This window comes from Echinops telfairi, unplaced genomic scaffold (genome assembly GCF_000313985.2).
Source record: "Echinops telfairi isolate 266 unplaced genomic scaffold, ASM31398v2 ScPeMD7_3;HRSCAF=10, whole genome shotgun sequence".
NCBI lineage: Eukaryota > Metazoa > Chordata > Mammalia > Afrosoricida > Tenrecidae > Echinops > Echinops telfairi.
In genome coordinates this window covers 57,390,196-57,406,486 of record NW_022103899.1, presented here as the reverse complement: position 1 = coordinate 57,406,486, position 16,291 = coordinate 57,390,196, and the positions used below count along the sequence as shown (strand labels likewise).

At 40.8% G+C, this 16,291-nt stretch overlaps 1 protein-coding gene across 1 annotated transcript in view; it reads right to left on the bottom strand.

Moving 5' to 3' along the window:
• Positions 1–16,291, bottom strand: part of PSMD1 (proteasome 26S subunit, non-ATPase 1) — a 98,113-nt gene that overhangs the window by 21,996 nt on the left and 59,826 nt on the right. Inside the window, exons 17-18 of the mRNA XM_004701672.3 lie at positions 8,155–8,269; positions 5,533–5,649 (exon numbers count right to left, since the gene is read on the bottom strand). Of these exons, the coding sequence (XP_004701729.1) occupies positions 5,533–5,649; positions 8,155–8,269 (232 nt within the window). The remainder of the gene's footprint in view (positions 1–5,532; positions 5,650–8,154; positions 8,270–16,291) is intronic.

The following is a 16,291-nucleotide window of genomic DNA, read 5'->3' as shown; positions in this document are numbered from 1 at the left end:
GGGGCACTGCGTGGTTTAAAATCAGGAAAGATGTGCGTCAGGGTTGTATCCTCTATACTCACTATCCGATCGATCTGTGTGCTGAGTAAATAATCAGAGAAACGGCATCGTATAAAGAAGAGCGCAGCATCAGGATTGGAGGAAGGCTTATGAGCTAACAACTGGCAACATGCAGATGACACACCCTGCTTGTGCAAAGTGAGGAGGGCATGACGCACTATGATGAAGATCAAGGGTTACAGCCTTCAGCATGGATTACAACTCAATGTAAAGAAGACAAAAATCCTTGTAACGGGGCCAATAGGTCTCAAAAAATAAAACAAACACACTGCCATTGAGTAGGTGCTGACTCAACAGCGACCCCACTGGCAGGGTAGAAATTGCCCGATGAGTTTCCAAGACTATAATTCTTTACAGGAGTAGAAAGCCTTGTCTTTCTCTAGTGGAGCAGCTTGTGGTTTCGAACTGAAGACCTTGTGGTTAGCAGCCCAACATGTATCCACTACAGCACCAGGGCGAATGGGTAACATCATGATAAATGGAGAAAAGATGGAAGTTGTCAAGGACTTGTCTTGCTTGCCTCCACAATCAATGCCTGTGGAAGCAGCAATCAAGAGATCAAATGACATATTGCATTGGATAAATCTGCTGCACAGACCTTTTTAGTGTTGAAAAGCAAGGATGTTATTTTGAGGATCAAGGTGTGCCTGACCTAAACCATACTTTCAGTTGCATCATCATACATACATACATACATACATACATACATATATAATTTGTACACTGAATAAGGAAGATTGAAGAACTGATGTATTTGGATGTAGTGCTGGTGAATATCGGACTGCTAAAAGAACAAACAAATATCTTGGAAGAAGTAAAGCCAGAATGTTCCTTAGAGGCAAGGATGGTAAGACTTTATCTCATGTACTTTGGACATGTTGTCAGGAGAGCTCAATCCCTGGAGAAACACATCATGCTTGGTAAAGTCCAGGGGAAGGGAAAACGAGAATGGTCCTTAATAAGATGGATGGACACAGGACTGCAACAATGGGTTCAAGGATGGGAACGATTGTGAGGAGGGCACAGGACTGGGAAGTGCACTGCTCTGCTGTTCACTGGGTCACGATGAGTTGGAACTGCCCTGATGGCTCCCAACAACTCCAGACCTTCGCACAGGGTGTGAGATAAGCCAGACTTCTGGTTTCCTTGGAGGCATCTTTAAACCCTACTAGAGGGTCTGACTTAAGATACTTTCCTTCCTTGGGGGTATAGTCTGCTAAAGGACAACCATACCTCCATCAAAGCCATCCATGTCTAAGAGCCATCTGGGACACAGAGAGAAAGTGCAGGAGCAGGTGGGAGAGCATGCTAAAGATCTCTGTCTGAAGACCAGATGCATCAGAGACTGTGGCACGGAGACTCAGAGGAGCAGTCCTAAGACTATGGGGTTCCGTCTACTCCTCTGGCCTCAGACTGTGAGACAGAGCAACAGGAGGGCTGGCTTCCTGGTCCATGGGGTAAAGGCCAAGGAAGCAACATGGCGGAGGCTGAAGACCAAACAGAGACTTGGCTTCTGGCTGAGGAGAGGTGTTGTGAACCAATGACTGTACCCTTACTGTTTGCTGATCCTGACTTGTGGTAACGTACTAACTTTCCTAGTAAACTGCCTTAATTATGTATATTTCTGGGAGTTCTGTGTGGCCATTGCAACGAATTACTGAGCCCAGCAAGGCATAGAAACAGAGTGCCGTAGAAGAAAAGGTTCGTGTCAGAATAATTAAAGAAGGGTGGCACGTCTGATTGAGGGAAGGTCAAATATGTCCAGCACATTATCGTTCACCACAGATGCTGTGGTGATTTCCCCAGTGTCAGGATCCCAAACGATGCTATTAGTTCCCTTCTCAATTGTATTAGCATTATTTTGTTTACGGGCTTCCAAGTCGCTCATACTTTTTATTACCAACCCCTACCCTTGCACTGATCTCCAGGGCCCTAAGTTAAAGCAACAGTACAGTAATATAGATATAGATTATAGTTATAAATGTCTAATGCGGCTTAAATTTCCTTACAAGGGCAATTGTTTGCATCGAAGAACACATTTCCTTACAGAAGTCTTATTAAGGTTACCATGATGGTTCATAAAAGTCTGATTTACCCAAACTATGATTTACTTTAGAAATGCAGAGGCTAATCAACCTTGGCCAAATATGATTCTCATTCATAAATGCCACTGTGAGTGGCGAGGAAGCGTCTTTGTACAAGGCTTTAGGTCAGAGGGTATCAGGCAAGGAGAAATACCAGATGTGTTCTTTTTTTTTTCCAGATGTGTTCTTACATATGATATTTCTCTCGTTTTGTATGTGACACACCATGTGCACAAGTTCAAATAGTCACTATAGGAGATTTCATTCCTGAGTGCTATTATTTAAGTGGGACAAAAATCAATCCCTCATAAAGAGGAGAGTGAGGGTGTTGAGAGATAATAGTACAGTTAACTACATATAGTGGACTACATACAGTTAACTACAAAGCAGAAAAGATGGCTCAAGACGGCTCCTGACACATTAGCCTGTAGCTTTAGTTCAGACCAGTAGATGGTGAATGCAATGCAGAGCTGGTTGCTTACACGTGAACCTCTGGCCCCAAGGCGTCCTAAGGTAGTGTGTGATCCTGCAGAGATGTGTGCGTGTCTCTGTTGAGAGACTACTACAAATGTAGTAGTGAGTTAAACTAACCACAAAACGCAGAGCAGGCTGCTAAGATAGCATTCTGTAAAGGGATGTGAAGTATTGTTATATAAAATATTTCCTTAAAAATTTCCATTGTGAATCTCACAAATTATCTGAGAAATGTCTCTTGTGTGTCTCTTTGAGAAGTTATAATTATTAATGAAATTAAAAATTAACATTTGATGTTTGCTTTTGAGTTGTTTTCTCTATTACATGTACTGGTTTGTAGCCCTGTGACTAGGATCCTGTAACTAACTTAATTCTCTTCAGAGCTAGCAAGCAGGTTTTTCTTTTCAGCAAAATCTCTACCACTTCAAAAGAATACCCATATTGCTTTGGTGGTAATTATTGGATTAAAAAAGAGATAACAAAGAAAGTGATTATAACTGTAGTGAATAAAGCTCTCTATCATTTTTGCTTAGTAACTGAAAACCATAAAATAGTTTAAGCATTAAGAGTTCATGAACCGAGGAATTACTGTAACCCAAATGAAGGCTGAGCATGATGGTGGCACAAGAGGAAAGTCAAAGGAAATAGAGGAAAGAGCTAGGAGGCAAAGGGCATTTATAGCGGTCTAAATAAAGGCATGCACATATGTAAATATATTTATATATGAGGATGGGGAAATAGATTTATGTGCATATATTTATGTTTAGTATTAAGGTAGTAGATGGACATTGGCCTCCACTCAAGTACTCCCTCAATGCAAAACTACTTTGTTCTATTAAACTGGCATTCCATGCTCCCCTTCCCGACAGGATGGCTGAAGACAAAGCGGGTGCGTAAGTCAATGTGAAGAAACTCGATGGTGCCCGGCTATCAAAAGATATAGCATCTAGGGTCTTAAAGACTTGAAGGTAAATAAGGGGCTATGTAGCCCAGAAGCAACAAAGCCCACATGGAAGAAGCACACCAGCCAGTGTGATTACCATGTGCCAAAGGGATCAGTTATCAGGCATCAAAGAACAAAAAATCATATCATCGTGAATGAGGGGGAGTGCAGAGTGGGGACCCAAAGCCCATCTGTAGGCAACTGGACATCCCCTCACAGAAGAGTCGTGAGGAGGAGACGAGCCAGCCAGGGTGCAGTGTAGCAATGATGAAACATACAACTTTCCTCTAGTTCCTAAATGCTTCCTCGCTACCCACTATCATGATCCCAATTCTACCTTACAAATCCGGCTAGACCAGAGGATGTACACTGGTACATATAAGAACTGGAAACACAGGGAATCCAGGACAGATAACCCTTCAGGACCAGTGCTGAGACTGGCGATACTGGGAGGGTGGAGCAGAGAGGGGGAACCGATTATAAGGATCTACATATAGCCTCTCCCTGGGGGATGGACAACAGAAAAGTGGGTAAAGGGAGACATCAGATGGTGTAAGATATGACAAAATAATAATTTATAAATTATCAAGGGTTCATGAGGGAAGGGGTAGCGGGGAGAGAGGAGGTAAAATGAGGAGCTGATGCCAGGGGCTTACGTGGAGAGCAAATGTTTTGAGAATGATGAGGGTAATGAACATACAAATGTGCTTTACACACTGATGTATGTATGGATTGTGATAAGAATTGTATGAGCCCCCTATAAAGCGATTAAAAAAGAGAGCGAGCGAGCGAGCGTTCATGAACTGAGTAAAACAGTCAATCTAAGGGATAGTGTTTCCTAAAAGATAATCTGCGGTCCACACCATCATATATCTTTATTCTAATAGTCACTGGGATCCACAGTTAACTACCTCAGCCAGCTTATATCAGTGGCAAAGTTATCCAGTGTAACTCTATGTGAACAGTTTTAACTCACAGCTCAGATGCAGATACTTCCTTCCTGAAGAGGAGAGTACACTCTGTGTATTCACACCAGTGAAGATTTGGTTCAACAACATTTTTTGAAACTGAAAAAAGATTACTCCAACCATATGGCCATTTCTATCCAATGCCCCATCCCAAAGGATTCTGCCATTGGTGGGGTAGAGCTTATGGCTGTCAAATTCATGAAACACTACAGCAGAGGATGGGAAGATGGTACGACATTTGTCTTTTTGACAGTTCAGTAACAGGAAAGCAGCGTGTGAGGTCAGAGGGCAGACGTGTCTCTGTATGACTGTAAGAGGAGGTGCACTCAATGGCCTAGACGTGCTTCTTCAATGACATTACTCAGCTGGAGAACCTCCAAAAGCAGAAATCAAAGAAGCAGAAGTTACTCACATCATAGCTGCTATTTCTAAAAACAGAAAGGAAAATGGCCTGTGCTCGGAAGATAATTTTATTCTACAAGATATAATACATTAAGTAACATTATTTTTTAAAAGACAAGAAGTTGTTTCTATCTTTGTAATTATTCAGTCTTTGTAAATCCTGAAAATGATTTTTTTTAAAAAGTTGGATAAATGAAACATAAATCAGAGTTACTAAATGGAAATGAAAAATTCCATAATATTAGAATGTATAATCAGTTCTAGAAATTTCTCTCTTCTCCATCCCTACCCTGTCTATTTTGCTGAAACACAAGTTTGCTGAATCTGCTCAATGAGGGAGAAAATTTATGTACCCAGGGCTTCTTTGACCATTCCATATGCTCTCATTTTCAAGTCATAGATATATACTTAATTAAAGTGATATTAAATATGTAAAAAAATACATTTAAGGTGGATTACATATTTAAAGTTTCTGCAGTTTTCTACTCCAGAAGTGTTTTATCTCCTGAGATAAGTGTGTCTGAAATTTAAAGTCCTCCAAAGAACATGTACCTGAACCACCTCTCTCCCAGTTCTCCCAGTAGAATCTCTGGGTGCTCACCTTTGGGCAAGTGATTTCGGTCTGCTGGATCATGATGAGAGCTGATGCTATGAGAGCTCCTTGCCGCACATAGTTCACAGGGTCATTTGTCATGGGTTCTAACAGATTAATTGCTTCCTGAAAGGATTAAAAAACAAAACAAAAAAACCTTTCAGATGACAGAGCTGAATTTTCATGTTACTTACTCATTATATTTTATGTCAAGATACACTGATTTCTTTCATCCAAACAAGTAAATAAGGCCGGGTCAATTCATATATAAATATAACAGTTCAGAATTGGACATACATGGTCTCAATATAATGGATGTAGGTGAAATCCTCAACTATAGGATTTCACAAGTCCTTCAATCTTGGGCTACAAGAGGTCACTAGGAAATGAAGAGAAAATGGGACCAGACTTTGATAAGCACCTATTATTTTCTAGGCACAGCACTAGGTACTTTACAGAATTTATTTTAAATAATTCTGTCAACAGTCCTAAAAGATAGGCATTAGAATTCTCATTTTATAAGTAAAGAAGTTGGGAGTTAGGTTAAGTAACTTGCCCAAAGTCATATGAAGTAGCAAACTTAGGCCACTCTGACTCCAAAATCTGTACTTTGCTCATTATGTAGCCAACTTCCCTCAAATATTAGATGAAGTAATACTGTAGATGATTATATTTGCTAGTAAAAGGCAATTAATATTAAATCAAACAGGACGAGATTGATTTCATAGTTAGAATTTTCTAAAACGTTTACCAATACTATCCAAGACCGCATTCTTCAGAACATCAGTTCTATGAAGAAAGCATTCTGTGCTTAAATATATCGAGGGATTCCTACACAGCACAGCACCTCTTCTTGTAGATTCAGGTGTACATGCTCATGCAGAAAGCTTTTGGGAGCTTAATAATAAAACAACTCAAACCTTATTCATTGTATTTGGCCAAGGATTTTTGTTTTGTTTCATGTAACACTTTGTTACATGTTACAATGTCCCTGGTAAGGTATAAATCTGAGCAAGACAGAAAAATGGGTCACATGATGATTAAAGTCATTTCCCAATTCAGTGTGTCATTTATCAAGTACCCTTAGGAAGAATAAAGTGAGTCCTTTTATGGAAAACTTTTCCATGTGGATGTCTTTTCCTAAAAAAATCAGAACTATTAAGAGGGAATGCCCTGGGTCCCCAGTTAAGAGTATCTTCTCTACCCGCTTACCTGAAAAATGTAATGGCACTGTGCAGTGGAATGAGTTTTTCAGAGTAAACACCCACTACCAACATTCTTTAAGAAGTAGCCAAGATAAAAATATAATCAAGTCTCTCATTTATAAGTTAAAGGACCTCTGAGGTTATTTATGTGATATAACCCCAAAGACATATATCTTAATGTTAAACAAGTGCGTCAGATTCTTAAGAAACAAACAAAAAATCCAAAGAACTTAACTTCAGCCAGCTAGGTACTGATATTTGCATCACACACATGATCCAGAAATAAAACAGACTTATTTAGGATGTGTAATAAAATTTTTTCATTGAATTAACTTCTCAGAGGCTGTGTCTCAAAGAGCATTTGTGCCTAGATATCAGATTAAGCTTAGAATTATCTGGGATGAAGAATCTAATTTACATTTAACTTATGAAGGTTGACATAAATGCCTACTAGAGATTTGAGAGAGAAAAATATGCAATAAGACATCTAACTATTTTTCCTTAGTTTACAGAACAGATGTGACCTAGAGAACCAAGGGAGAAAATGCCCATACACTGCATGTCAATGAGCTGCGGACGATACACTGTGTTTTTCTTTGTGAAACTCACGATGAACTGCTTCCAAATCGAGACCTTGCTTAATCTAGCATTTTTCCTCTTTAATCACTTAAAGACCCGTTTATCTCCTATGAGAAGGCTTCAGAAAGTTTATGGAAAATGGTGTAGAAAGAAATAGAATTTTCCCACGAACTTCCCAAGTTCCTCAAATATGTTCCAGGGGGGAAAACAGGCATATAGCAATTTAAATGACCTGTTTCTAACAAAAACTTCATCAACCGAGTTGATCTTGGGGCCGCAGATCCTATTTCCATATAGTCAAACAAAACTTTGCCATCCAGTTGATTCCAGATTAGAACAAAGCCTATGGGACATGGAACTGCCCCTCTCTGGGGGTTTCTGAGACTGTTAACTCTTTGCAGCAGTAGGAAGTCTTATCTTTCTACTGAGCAGCTGTGACACTGAGGACTTCGAACTGCTGACTCTGTGGTTGGCAGCCCAACGCATAACCACTGTGCCACCAGGGCTCCTCTAACCATAAACTAGTTGTGCGGATTAAAGAGCTAAAAATAACCGCTCATAGCGAGTAGTTCTTTGAAGGAAAAAAAAAATATTTAAAGTTACTGATGCTTACAAAAAGAAACTCAACGGCACCATTTCAAGGTACAGCTCTACCAGCCACGGTTTGTTCCACAGTGGCTCCTGGCCATCAGCACAGTAAAGTCCTGAGGCCCAGAAAGCTTTGAGAAGCTGGCTCAGTCTTACAGATGACTACACTTGTATTTGTACAGCTGTTGCATAAACTTTTCTGTGGGGGAAAACAGTCTGGCGCCAGGAAGGCCCTGACCCCACCGACTCTGGGCTTCACCTTGTTTCCTGTGCCAGCACAGCAGATCCCCAGGGCCATGGCAGCTCCGTAGCGCACGTGCGGATTGTAGCTCTCTGACAACAACGACACAACACTTGGGCACTGCTCAGGGGTCCTGAGAAGAGAAATTGGAGACAATGTTATAGGTGACATCTTTTAAATCAAGGAGGAAAAATTTCATCGAAGTTTTTTTAAGTTACAGGAAATAAAAGAGGAACACGAAAGTTAAAGAATGAAAACGTTCCATAGAATTCTAATGTTGACGGGGGGGAAAATCAATCTTCAACAATCACAGACTGTATGCAAACACAGAGACAGACCTCGGCGGTGCTCAGCAACAGCTCTTGAGAGGGGGATGAGGGTGGAGGGAGGCAGCGAGTGCATGCTGAGTCTGACCATGCCCTGCTTACTTTCCATTTTGATTCTGAATAAAGAATGTTAATTATAGAACCCTGGGTCTTTTCAAAGATGTGCAAGAGACTCAAATCCTTCAGGACTGCTGTGACAAGTACGTTTTCTAGTAGGAATAATTTGGAAGTAATCCTAATGGCAATAATGTGGAAAATCAATAGGGATTGTTGAGAAAAAAAAAAAAAAAAAAGGCAACCCCATAGACTGGAAATCCAGGTTCTAGTCCTACTTATGCGACATTAGACACGTCACTTCAGCTTTCTTCTCTGTCAATAGAGATCATTTGTCTTGATTCCTCCCTCCCCTGCCCTGCCCCAAAAGAGCAAATAATTGAAAATACAACAATAATCTATGTTCTCAGTTACTACATACTATGATAACTTTAATAATAAGTTGTATGAGAAGAGATGCAATCAAACCCATGCTCTAGCTACTGTGTTGTCTCTATACGGGGCTATTAGACAGACCCAGTTAGTCAATCACTTTGGGGCCCTTTGCTCGTCTGAGAAATGATGAAACAGGAGTAAAAGAACAGAAAGATCCACTTTCTGACTTTGTAATCCTATGGCTTTGGAATATGAACCAAACATCAAGGATTTTAAATCAATGTCTATTGACGGTTACAGGCAAAGCTTCTTTACTAACACTGCTATGAAATAAAAGTAAATATAGGTAATTTTTAATAAAATAAAAATAAATAAAAGGTACATAAACAAACTTGTAATTGGTTTTACTGTCACTCCCACATCTACTATGCTAAGCACATAGTACTCTTTCTATAATTTGATAGCCAACCATTTGGCAGATGAACATGTTTTGCCGCCTGATTTACTGCAAATATGAAGTCACCCAACCGCTGCACGCATCTCAAGGGCCACAGGCTGGTACGTCTTCTCTATATTTTTTCTCCTCCCACAAAAAAACAGCACAATGCAAGGTACCAGAGATAACTTCTATTACTTAGGAAAAGCCAACAAAAATTCAGCGAAATTCTTATTTAGATTTAACCATGTATTTTCTACAACGCTCAAGGAACAATGAGCTAAATACTGGTGAAACCACAAAGCTTTTTAGTGTTTTGCATTCCTCCTTCGAGTGTAGAATTACACTAGATCATTAAAAACAGAGCTACCAATTCAGTAGCTGTGTTGCTTTGTAAAGGTACTGAGTCTATTTCTGAAGTTTGGCATTCGGAGAACACACAGAAGTCTATTAGAAACAAAAACTGGGGAATACTGGGGAAGTAATTATTTAAGGAGCATGGCAGGTATTCAAAGCTTTCTAATGACAGTGTCTGACCTTCCTTATACTGTTTTGTTGGGCGCCACGGAGTCCGTTCCAACCCACAGCGACCCTACGCTAAGGTGACCAGACGTCCTGATTTTTAACAATTTTTCCTGCATCCCGCGGTGTTTTAAAAAAGTCCCGATATTTGGAAGAATGCACAAGCTAGGGTATACAGTTTTCGGCTGCCATGTGGCCATTTTGCCAGAATATGAGTTTTACCAATGGTGTCCCGCTTTTGTCCTGCTTTATCAATGTTAAAATCTGCTCATCTTACTACGCACAACAGAACAAAACACTGCCCGCTGCTGCACCAGCCTCACAACCCTGTGCTTGACCCCGGTGTGGCAGCCACGGTGTCAACCCATCCCCTCAAGGGCCTCCTCTTTCACTGCCTTCTACTTCACCCAGCACGACGTCCTTCTCCAGGGTCTGGTCTCTCCTGACAACGTCCCTGAAGTAAGTCAGATGAACTCTCTCCATCCTTGCCCTAAGGAACACTGGCTGTACTTCTTCCGAGACAGATGTTTGTCTTTTCAGCATTCCAGTATCTTCCTTTAGTTCAGCCAGAGTGCCACTCACCATTTCCAAGATTCATCTAGGTGGTGGTGTATATCAGAACTTCATTTCTCTGCAAATGTGGATAAAAATTCTTTGTATATTCATTCATCTGTGGTGGCACTTAGACTGTTTACACCTTTTGGTTATTGCAAACAATGCTGCTATCACCACTGGGGCACAGTCAGATTTACAGAGTGCTTATTACAGGTTTCTGCTATCTGAAAGTAGTGTTCTATGAAACCTTTCACAAGCTGAAATGGTATAAAATGACACAAATACCATTAATTTATATGGGAATTTTTTGGTACTATTCCCAGACTCCAAAAATAAAGCACCAAATCATACCAAATAAGACCCAAGACCTAAAGTGACATGAACACAGAGTCCACACAGTTCAAAGCTCTGGCGGCATGAGGGTAAGATGCTGAGTAGTCCCCGGGGAAGGAATCTGGCGATGCCACTCTCATTGCTCCTCTGTTAAGACCTAACTTCCTAAAAATGTCAAATGCTAGTTTCATGTTAGCCTTTTTTTAGTCAAATAGAAAATCTTTGGACTTTTTTCTGCTAGCGAAAACAATGTTCATGTAGGCCTTTCATAAAAGGGGCGTGGCACACAGCAGCTTTTGAAAAGTGGAGGATACCTATATGTATTAGTAATGGGTTTAGACGCCACCAAACATTTTGAAACACTGAGTCTTGTTCATACACCCTCAAAACTTAGGTATGTGGCTGTTCTATCTGATTCAGAAACCAGGTGCCATAGGGTTGATTCCAACTCACGGCAATTTCTGGTGTGCCACATTAGAACTGGGCTCCACAAGGTTTCCAAGGACTAATCTTCTCCAAGTGTATCTTGTCACACCTTTCTTCAAAGGCACCTCTGGATAGACTTGGCAGGCCACTCTGAAAGGGCATCAAATATGTTTTTCCTTTTTAAAAAAATTCTAAACCAAGACCCTCTTTCTTTTAAGGAGTGACGGGTACTGCTGCCGCGTCTGTTCTGGGGCCTAGCGGGTGAGTCTATAGGGCAGAGAACTGCTCCAGCAGGGCTCCTAGGCCGTATGGGAACAGAAAGTCGCATCCTCCGGCTTGTCAGTTTGAATGGCTGACCTTTCGTTACGTAGCCCAACATTTAACTCACTGCACCATCATGATTCTTTAAGGCACTTAAGGTCTCAGAATACAGTTTCAGCAAACGATATTGAGGGCTAAAGTAGAGGGCAAACGTTGTGAGATTGATGAGGGCAACAGGTATACATATGTGCTTGACTCAATGGATGTATATATGGACTGTGATAAGAATTGTACGAGCCCTCAATAATTAAAAAGAAAGAATAATGAGGGTAACAAATGTACAAATGTGCTTTATACAATTGATGTATGTATGGATTTTGATGAGTTGTATGAGCCTCCAATAAAATGACTTAAAAAAAAAAAAGAATACAGTTTCTATTAGTGTCATGTTTGTGGTTCTTCATAAGGCACAGCATTACTGGTTGCACAAGTACAATACTACTTGAATAACAAGTGTATAATTTGTTTTTAATAAAGTTTTTCTGGTTTAGAAAAATGAAACATATTAAAAGAAATTTACTAAAAAACAGCTCTTGATTTGCTGTTTCAATAAGTTGTCTTGGCTTGAAGCTCGGGCCATGTCAGTTACCCTCTGTACAGACATTCCAAGCGGGAAATGTACAAGGACACACAGGCTAGTCTCACCCAAAACTAACTTCCCATATGGATGCCTGTCTTTCTACTACAGTGCCCTTATTGCATATGCGGTGTCACCTCAACATGAAGACATATATGAATAAATCAAGATGAGCATGTCTTTGAAATAACCTACCTTCACTAGAGAAGGAAACACACAGCCATATTATGTAAACCGACAGAAACACTGTTCTAAGCACCCGAGGGTCTATAAACACAGGGCAGCCCCCTAGCAGGCCAAGGATTGCATAACCTCCTAAAGAACCTATCCTGCTCGACTCCTTTGTGTTCCCTAACAAAAGACTCCCACCACCAGCACAGCATCCTGGGTTCTAAGTGCCTACTGGATGCCTTCAACCAGAAATGAAGGGGCTTCAAAAACGAAGAAAATTTATTAAAAGAGTTTTTTTCCCCCTCACAACCTTTTTGAGTTTCCTTGGATACCACAGCATCTCACGCTAGAATTATATACAGAAGAGGATCCATTCCCCATGCAGGCGATCCCCTGCCGGGCTCATGTCTCTCCCCACTCTGGTCTCTTACTCCCCACATCCAGTTTGGCACCCAGTTGAGTAAATTCCTTCAATCTTGTGACTCCCTCCTATACCTTTCCCTTTTTCTTCCAGTGTGTTGAAGCAGAGAGAGCATGAGTTTGGTGTCAGAAGTACATGGATTCCAATCGAGTGCAGCCACTTAATAGAAGAGTGCCTACCACAAACCACCTTCTCCATAAAACAATGATTTGCCCCACCTTATCCACAGATGGGAGAGGTGGTGGTGTGGTGGAGTTAAGTACCTTGTTGCTGAGCTGACTCCTTGGAATTAGATCCCCAGGACTTTCCTCTGAGGTGCCTCGGGGGCATTGGACCCTCCAGCCTTCAGTCAGTGTTCGGTCCAGAGTGGAATTACAAGTCCACACCAGTTGCTGCTGAGTCACTCCTAACTCACAGCAACCTGACAGGGCAGAGAAGAACTGCCTCACATGGTTTCCAAGATTGTAAGTCTCATTGGGGCAGATTGCCACATCCTTCTGCCATGGCGTGGCTGGTGGGTTTGAACCACCACCTTTTGGTTAGCAACTGAGTGCTTAACCACGGAACTGTCAGAGCACCTCCCTTCTGAAGTAGAATATTACACTATACTCTAATTAATCATGGAAATCTAGATGTATAACCAAAATTTTCTATTGAACTAGAAATCTGACTAATAATATGCTGAGTTCTTGCTCTTACTTTTTTAAAAGGGTTTCAAAAGAATTCATTCCTGAAGATTCATTCAAAACAGCATACAGTTCATTGGACTTTAAACCTAGACCCCCAAGGTCTGACCTCTAGAGCCCTCACCTACTTTTTAGAGTGTGAGTGGCACATAGGACACGTCACCCCACTTGCCCTTCAGCTCCAGAAAGGGCAGGGCAGCTCAGGAAAATGGCCCACTCAAAGTAAAGGCTTAACTTCAAACTTATCTACACACTTTCATCTTATGATCCCCAATTGCTAAATAATAAATATATATACACTCCAGTATTCTTAAACCAATCTATGAAACTTAAGTTCTTTTCTTAGAAAAATCATCTGAAAGAAAAAGAATTTGGACTTAGGCTTTGTTTCCCAAAGAGCATTAAAATTCCATGAGGTTTATAAAAATTTCTGCCAGGGAACATAAATAATGAGAGTCTAATGTAGAGCTTTACCTAGTTGATTGCAATAAAGATCAAAATAGATTGTGAAACAATATAAACCCCAAAGCACATAAAAATTTCTTGTTGGTTTCTCAGCCTAATAACAGCTCCTGACACATTCTTTTGGAACATACAACTGTTAGAGGACGAATGACAAATTCTTTAATAAAATGGCTTGGACATTCAATCTCTCCAAAAACACAATAAAACCCTAATATTCTTATAGGTTTACTTCAGTGTTTCAGCAGCAGCTCTAAAAGGACAAAGGAACCTTTCTAAGAAATAAGTGGAATGCCAACACCCACTGGAAGCCAAATTCCTGCCCATCCATCTCTAACTGTCCACTTAAGTGTTCACGCGCATGCATGTGTGGACGCGCACACACACACACACACACACACACACACACACCGGCCTGCACAGCTTCGTGGCTCGAGACTCTGTCTCTTAAGTCAGAGCTCACGGAACTCAGAAGTTGCAATTATTATTGCTTTGTATTATCAGTTATCTTTATCAATCCCATCTTTGTTTTTGGGGATGGAAACACTACAAGCCAGCATTTAGATCTATTTTAACATTGCACGTAGTATCTATTACTAACAATTACATATTTAAAAACAACACAAAAACCATTTTAAGTGTAGGTCACTGTCACATCTTAATTTGGGGACTGCATATACAGAGAGGCGGGCTTATTAACCACCTCTGATGTACAGATACCTGGCTTGTGGAAAGTGAGAACTTGAAGCACTTGCTGATGAAAAAGCAAAGGCTGCAGTCGTTGGTATGGATCGCAACTCAATGTAAAGGAAACCAAAATACTCAAACCAACCAAAGGAGATCATGTGATAAACGAAGATCGAAGTTATCAAGGATTTCATATAGCTTGGGTCCACAACCAATGCTCAAGGAAGCAGCAGTCAATAAATTTATGTCGTCTTTATTGCACTGGGCAAAACAACCACTCAAGACTTCTTTAAAGAGTTGAAGACAAGGATGTCATTTTGAGGATCACGGTGTGCCTGACTCCAAAGCTATGGTGTCTTCCATCATTTCATATACACGTGCAGGTTGAACAATGAATAAGGAAACTGCAGAATAATTGATATATTTGAATTATGGTCCTGGTGAATTCTGAAATTACTGTGGACTGCCAAAAGAACAAACAAATCTTGGAAAAAGTAGAGCTAGAAAGTTCTTTAGAAGCTAGCTAAGATGGTGAGACCTGCTTTTAAATACTTTGGACATGTTATCAGGAGAAACCAGTTCCTGGAAAAGGCCTTCATGTTTGGTAAAGCTGAAAGTCAATGAAAAAGAGGAAGACCTTCAAGGAAACAGACTCAAACAGTGACAACAAAGGGTTCAAAAGTTAACAACTGTCACACTGGTGCAGGATTGGGAAGCGTTCGATTCTGCTATACATACGATGGGTTAAGAGTGGAAACTAACTGGGCGGTCTCTTACCATAGCAGCATACACTTCTCAAGAAGCCTCATTAGCACAAGGGGTTAAGCAATGGGCTGCTAACCTTGAGGTTGGCAATTAAACCCACCGGCTGCTTGAGAAAGAAAACGGAGGTTCTCTGCTCCCACAAAGTCAGTCTCGGAAACCCTCAGGAGCAGTTCTCCTCTCTTCCAGGGCCACCGTGAGTCAGAATAGACTCAATGGCAGTAGGGTTTGGAGCCCTTGGTGGCGTGATGGGCTTAGAGCTTGGTGATTCAAAGCTAGGCAATCTTTCAGAGGAAGAAGCGATAGTGTGTTTCCAAAAAGAAAAAATCTACTGCCTTTCCAACTCAGCAAGCCTACAAGATAGGGCAGAACTGTGCCAAGACAATATATCTTTATAGGACCAGGCGGCCTCAACATTTTCCTGAGGAGCAGCCAGTGGGTTTGAATCATTGATCTTGTGACCAGCGGCCCAGTACACAGCCTACTTTACCTTCAGGGCTCCTTTCTGTAAAGACTACTAACTTTGAACTCTATGGGGGCAGTTTTACTCTATCCTAAGATCACAATGAGTTAGCATGGACTTGAAGGTCATTTGGTTAGAAGGAAGGTGGTAGCCAGCTTCCATAAAGAGTACAGCCAAGAAAACCCTACAGAGCAATTTCACTCTGTGACACAAGGCAATACGTTTAGCTTTTATTTTACACTGCTGGTGGGAATGCAGAATGGTACAACTCCAAATGAAACAATTTGGCACTATCTGTGTAAAATTCTATACACATTTATCCTTTGACCCAGCAATCCTAGTTCTAAGAATCTCTCTCTCAGACATAGTGTCAAAATACACAAGAGTTAGGGACAACTTGTTATTTATTATGGGACTCTATAATAGTAAAGATGGAAATGATCAAAATGTCACCAACAGGGAATTAAATAAACCATCCAATGGAACACAAGGAGTTATGAGAAGGAATAGGGTTCTATCTACATATCTCTACAGAGTGATCTCTAAGGTCTAAATAAACCTGCCCGTTTAGCCAGCTA